At 28.1% G+C, this 6,667-nt stretch overlaps 1 protein-coding gene and 1 long non-coding RNA gene across 2 annotated transcripts; both read left to right on the top strand.

Annotated features, from left to right (window-relative positions):
* Positions 1-225: 225 nt before the first annotated feature.
* Positions 226-1,202, top strand: LOC108563625. Its single transcript, XR_001891100.1, has 3 exons — positions 226-308; positions 499-548; positions 946-1,202. It is a non-coding gene; the product is annotated as an uncharacterized LOC108563625 (long non-coding RNA).
* Positions 1,203-3,976: 2,774 nt separating this feature from the next.
* LOC108563623 (protein-cysteine N-palmitoyltransferase Rasp) lies at positions 3,977-5,878 on the top strand. Its single transcript, XM_017922357.1, has 5 exons — positions 3,977-4,156; positions 4,213-4,928; positions 4,982-5,199; positions 5,252-5,583; positions 5,644-5,878. Exons 1-5 carry the CDS (start codon positions 4,039-4,041, stop codon positions 5,748-5,750), a joined length of 1,491 nt encoding a protein of 496 aa, XP_017777846.1. The 5' UTR covers positions 3,977-4,038; the 3' UTR covers positions 5,751-5,878.
* Positions 5,879-6,667: the final 789 nt, after the last annotated feature.

Raw genomic sequence — 6,667 nt, 5'->3', positions numbered from 1 at the left:
TTAGTTTGTTTTATGTAAATACGAGGTAAAAACTCAAATATACCCGGCGTATCCGCCAAAGTATTTGAATAGTTTCATAGATAAACAAAGTATTGCATATGTTGTTTTTATCAATAATATCTTGTTTTTGCTGTATTTTCATAAAATTATGTAAGCAAATTTTGAAAAGTTACAATCGTCAAGTTTCCTACTATTTTTTCAACTATATTCAGTTCGTTGCAAACCGATCGGCTCTATTCAAGTGTATTGTGACAGTTGCGCAAGGTAAAGATTTATTAGTGATTGTTTGTGTTTCTTGATATTCACAGGTATTGCAAGATAATTAGATATAATAGCACATGCATTACATATTACTATACTATATTATTAACTATAGTAAAAATAATTTTTAGTAATAAGTAGTAAACATTGAATTGAAATAAGATGCAGTAATTATAATATTTTCCCATGATGCATTGAGTGATGACTAGGTCAAATATAATTGATTTACGTTTCCAGTTGCAGCTCGTTACATCAAAAATCTTCAAGTATTCAAGTTCTTCCAAGCAGTAAGTACATTAATTTGAATATTCTATCAATTATTCATTGAAAATTTAATCTATTATAGTTTTTGAGAAAATCACTAAAATGTGAAAACACAGCCTTAATTTTTCATTTCTTCATCCGCAGCTACATTTCCAAAACATTCAGCTTTAATATGCATCTTTCGAATCAATTCAATCTATTATAGTTTCCGAGAAAAGCATTAAAATGTAAAAACATTGCTTTTTAGAGATTTAATTTTTTATTTTTCAACTTTGAACGCTAAGACAGTCCAGATGGATGAAACCACAGCAATGTATGAATACTAGCTAAAATGCTTATAAAGTAAAGCCATGTTGTATCTACAATGCTTATAAAGTAAAGCAATGTTGTATCTGATACTAACAAATTTATAAATTACAGGCCAAACTGGAAAACTTAATGTGCGAAAAACAGGAGTGGAACACTTCTGTTTTTGACGAAATGAATAGCTTCTTGATAAAGGAGCAAAGCCTCTCAGTGGACGCATGGCATTATTTCATTATCGTCGGTATGATCTTCATTATATACGTGTTTTTATTTATTTACCACTAAATTAATAATCTTCCTACAAAAAAAAATATGACTCCCCTAACATATAAAAGTAGTCAAATGCAATTCCCATAAGATATTTCTATTTATTTTTTTTTAACTTATTGATTCTGGATTCTATAAATTTGGTATAACTAAATTGTAATTTTATTTTGTGGTTTTATAAAAGAGTAGAGACAAATTTAAATATAGACAAAAATATATTTTTGTTTGACTCATTCATTATATTCTGTGTATATATTGTCATTAAAATGATATTATATTATGTATATATTGTGTATATTAAATATTTATCAAAAAAAAAATGAATCATTTTTATGAGTTCATATTATAAGACTGAAATGTAACGATTTTATTCAATCCAATTTTTGTATAAAATTATTTATAATTAATAAATTTATGTTTATGAATGTAATAACAATATTCCCTAAAAATCTGTGTGTATTATTGATTTGTTATTTTAATTTATTAGATTTTTTTTTTATAGAATTGAAGAAGAGAATATTTGGTAATTATTATACTTATTTTTTTAAATAAATATATACTTATGTGTATTTTTTCAGATTTTACACAAATAATGTCATCTATTATGGGAAATACAAGGAAACAGATTATTGGACGATGCTCATATTTTAGAAGTAACAAAAAAGAATGTAAGATTACTTCACGAAAAGTTACATTTATATATTGAATAATGATTTTTTTTAGATTTATATCAAATGAGACTTTGAATATACATGTACAAATTGGGATTATGATCACGAAGATAAGTATAACCCTGAGTCACTGATTTTTCTAATTAATTATTGATATTATTTGCAGATTCTTCGTAGTACAAGACAGATTTTTTTTATTTGTAGAAATCTTTGTGGGATTATCTAACTTCAAAGTTCATATAATATGATGAAAGGATAACTGGGAAATGGAAGCAAGATCTCATGGGAATTGAAAGACTTTACTCAGGTGAGTATATCTTCAATTAGTGAGTATTTTCAGTTGATTTAAGTATTAGGCGTTATTTTTTTATTTAAATTTTTCCTGAAAATTTGTATTCACAAAGATAAGTATATAAGTATGATAAGTATAGCCCTATATATAGTTTTTTTTTCAAATATTTATACTAAACTGTACCATTATTCAAATGTTTATATCTTATTAACTGCAAATTAGTCAAGTGTTTCCATAAGGATATTACAACTTAGGTGAGTTATTTTAATTAGCACTAATTACACCAAAATGTACCATTACTATTATTCAATCCCGAGTAGGTACATTTTCTTAATAGTATGAAAGTTACTAAAACATATCACTGAGTAGTATCTTTCAAACGTGGATTGAAAACAAATATATCATTTGGAAGTATGTTGCACTTTTCTTGAAAGAAGTAAATACATATTTAGTACACGTTTTTAAGAAACCTTACAACAATGATTACTTAATTGTTACAATCATTTACATATATAATGTTGTAATTCCTTGTATCCTTTTATTTATTTATTTTTTTTAATTTCGTTTTTAACAAATCGTTAAGTTATGGGTATTATAATAGATTCATGGTAACCCATTTACTTATATAATTACTACAAAATTACTACAAGTACTGGTAAGTACACTTATTTTTTTTTGTAACAAATTATATAATATTAATTGTTGACAACAAAATCATGAATTTTAGTATCTGCTTTTAATATTGCAGGTGGATTATTTATTTGGTAATTGCTCTATGGATTTTATTGTTCTCTATTTTTACCAATTTTATAGTTCATCAGATGATTGAAAAGAAGTTCTGATGAAACGTAAAATTGGTCATAATAGATGAATACACTTCTTCATCAAATCCAAGAAATAAATGCCGATTTTTTCTGATATTTTGGAAAAAAAACTTAGTTTGATATTTGTACATATTTAGTATATAAGATGTCACAATTGAATAATTTTAATTTATTAGAAAAATAATATATGTATTGCAGAATTTACTCAGGTACGTAACAAGAATAAGACATATATAATAATAAGTACAGAGATTTTAATAATTTTAATAAAAACACATATAATATGTATTAAATTAATCAAGGAAAACAAATACAGCATTCTTTCGCATAGTGCGGTTTTGCTAATATTCCGGACTAATAGAGTACTTGAAAAAGGCATAAAAATAAAAAGCACACAATTATAATTTATATCCACATAAATCAAAACCGCACTGTGTAATTTTTGATATGGATTTTAAATCTATAGTTATTTTACATTTTCAGTACTTGCGAGTACTAAATTTCGCAATAATGTTCATGATTTTTCTCCTTCTTCAATGGAAGAAAGAATGTGACATGTTACTTGCTTAATGAGCGAAACGTCGCATAACGAGTGACGATGAGAAGAGAAGTCCCGGATTGCGCGCCTGTTACATCATTTTGAAAACTTGTGTACACATGTTATGTGTATTTTTGAATATGTTTCACTATACGAGTAAAAATCCGGAAATTTGGAACGCATTAAACTTGTTAAGCGAGGTTTCACTGTACTTTACAAGTACAAATCTATATCAGAGATAAACCTAATGATTTATTAATTATTTTGCGATTGGCGTAATGCGTCGACAGGACGTAGAAGCTCTTCCTAGATTGAAGAAGCAGGAGGAAAAAAAAGATTAATGAGTGTAGAAATTTTTTCCAAAAATATTGTCTCAAGGTAACAATCTTCATATATATAATCTATAAATAAGAATAATTAATGATAACTTTACTTTGAAAAGTATAGTTACTTTAACTAACAGCGACATCTTCTTGAGTTACTCTATACTAATTTGTTTATCTTTAGTATATTTGGTTGCCTATACTCCATATATTTGGAATAACTGCTTTGGAGGCGGCAGTACCTCAACAATAGTTAGTTTGAGATAGTTGTGGAAGTTTGTATTATGTAGTGATGGCAATAATAAAAAAGGTTCAACGTCTTCCAAATGTTTACGAAACGGGTATTTATTTCGTTATTTGGATAAGTGCGGTTTTATATTCGATATATAATTTTTACTTAGCCACTGAAGGTAAATTATAGTAAGTGCAACAGTTGTTATTTCAATTATTAACCTTATTTCTTCAGATTATTTTAAACACTACGAGGATGTGTATGGAGATTTTAAAAATGGCTGGACAGTAATAAACAGAAGAAGAGATGTCTCGGATGTTGAATGGGAAACAATTTGTCAGTTATTGAAAGAACTGTTTCCATGGCTAATTGTACATTCAGCAATGACAGAGTACTTAAAGAGAGAAAAGATCAAACATATTGTTCAACTTGTTTTGTCTTTCATGTTCCTGCTGTATTACACAAATGTTGCTGTATTTTTATTGTTAGTCTTGCAACCTTTTGTGTTCCAACTATTTAGCAAATTTAAAAATATAACATTGATTTGGATATGTTGTGGCTTATGCCTGTTGATAATAACTATATACAAATTTGTGGATAACAAGACTTTACAATATGTTGGCATAACCGAAGAACTGCATATAACATCAATTATTGCTGTATTTTGGATTAATCTTCGATGTCTGAGCTTTTACATAGATAAGATTAAAATGGAAGTGAATGATAAAATAACATTTTTTGATTTCATTAATTTTGTCTTTTATTTGCCAACATTGTTTTGTGGACCTTTCGTAGGATACAATGATTTTAAGTCTAAGAATAATTTTAGAAATTTAACTAGTCGTACAACAAAATTATTTTTAAACTTGTTGAGAGTATTATTTTGGTTTATTTTCACTGAGTATTGCTTACATTACATTTACATTAATGCAATATCATATCAAGTTGAGGTGAGTGATTTTTGCTAAGTGTATTAAAATTTAAATAATTCTTATTTTTTTAGCACATAAAGACATTCCAACCATGGGCTATTTATGGATATGGTTATGCCATGGGACAATTCTTCCACTTGAAATATGTTATTTTATATGGACTTAGCACAAGTTTTGCAGAATTTGAAGGTGTTACTGTACCACATCTGCCAAAATGCATAGGACGCATTCATTTATATTCTGATATGTGGAAGTACTTTGACGTGGGACTTTATAAATTCTTAGTGAAGTAATAGTACAAAATACCATTAATGACAAATTATTTAATCAGCATATTTTAGGTATATATACATACCAACACAATACAGTCAATCATACATCAACAAATTATTCTCTAGTGGTCTTTGTTTCACATTTGTGTATGTTTGGCATGGAACACAAAATTATATTTTAATATGGACAGTATTAAACTTCATGGGAATCTCAGTGGAAATGATTTGTAAGGAATTGTACAAAAAATGCTTCTTCAATTTTGGCTCAAAACATCCCAATATGGAAAGGAGACTTACTTCTAGTTTGGCTTCCATTCTACTAGCAATTTCAGCAATAAGTAATTTTTACTTTTTTGCTGGCACATCTATTGGAAACATTTTTTTTGAAAAACTATTCACAGGTAAATTATTAATTATATTAATGAAAAAAAAAAATAACTAACATAACTATTATGTTGCAGGGAATTTCAGTGAAAATTTCATTCTCCTATTCTGTTTGTACTGTTGTTGTCAAGTATCAATTCAAGTAAAAGAATGGGGAATGAGGTGCAGAGCTTTATATAAATAGTATTATTTAAATTTATTTCCTAACGTTACAAATGTATAGAATTTTTTACAGAAAGTATACATTATTTTTGACTGAATATGTAGCGTATTTAATAGAGTATTGTTTTATTTAAGAATTATATTGTGATATTTACCCACTACTTTAAATATAAATAATATAAATCAATGATGTTGTCTTTTTATTTGAGTATGATATAAATTTGTTTAAATCCTACTCCACAACTACGCAAATTCGTCTGCACACCATTTTGCCAGTCTCCATAGTGTTCAAATTAACAAATATTGGTATTTCACAAACGTAAATTTCAAATTACAACCAATCAGTAACGATCGATACTAGGAGCTCATATACCTCGTCGCTACTCATAGTCTCCTAGCGCAAATCCCAATTTTCTGGCATTTTCGAGAATCATATACTAGGACGATTTTCGTTTTTTTCACTTTTTGCAGTCTATCGTGAATTTCTCCACAAGCCCTAAAGATAATTGCATCAACGACCACTCATATGAAAGCTGAATGTCTCCTCACCTTTTCAACGCGCCTACATATAGCTTTTAGCTATCATCGAGTCGCCTGCTATGAGCTGCAGAAATTGAAAAAAAAACACATACTTAACGTCTTATACATAACAGAGAAATGACGGTTTTCTCGTTTTTTTTAGTGTTTTCGGAATTTCTCGACAACCCCTTAAGATAATTGCATCATCGACCACTCGTAAGAAAGCTGAATGTCTCAGCTTTCCAACGAGCCTATTGGCTTCTTGGTACTGTCATCGAGTCGCCTGCTATGAGCTGTAGAAATTGAAAAAACAGAGAAACGACGTTTCTTTTTCACTCTTTTCAGTTTATTGTGGATTTCTCGATAACCCCTTAAGGTAATTGCATCATCGACCACTCGTAAGAAAGCTGAATGTCTCAC

Source organism: Nicrophorus vespilloides, unplaced genomic scaffold (genome assembly GCF_001412225.1).
Source record: "Nicrophorus vespilloides isolate i.1.1-1 unplaced genomic scaffold, Nicve_v1.0, whole genome shotgun sequence".
Taxonomy (NCBI): domain Eukaryota; kingdom Metazoa; phylum Arthropoda; class Insecta; order Coleoptera; family Silphidae; genus Nicrophorus; species Nicrophorus vespilloides.
The sequence above is the reverse complement of the archived record's forward strand: the minus strand, read 5'-3'. Positions and strand labels throughout refer to the sequence as shown.

Bases quoted from the DNA above. Each gene is read 5' to 3' on its own strand.
- LOC108563623 (XM_017922357.1), top strand. From the start codon at position 4,039: ATGGCAATAATAAAAAAGGTTCAACGTCTTCCAAATGTTTACGAAACG. The intron at 4,157-4,212 runs GTAAATTATAGT...TTATTTCTTCAG, and splicing joins TTTTTACTTAGCCACTGAAG to ATTATTTTAAACACTACGAG. The intron at 5,200-5,251 runs GTAATAGTACAA...AGCATATTTTAG, and splicing joins CTTTATAAATTCTTAGTGAA to GTATATATACATACCAACAC.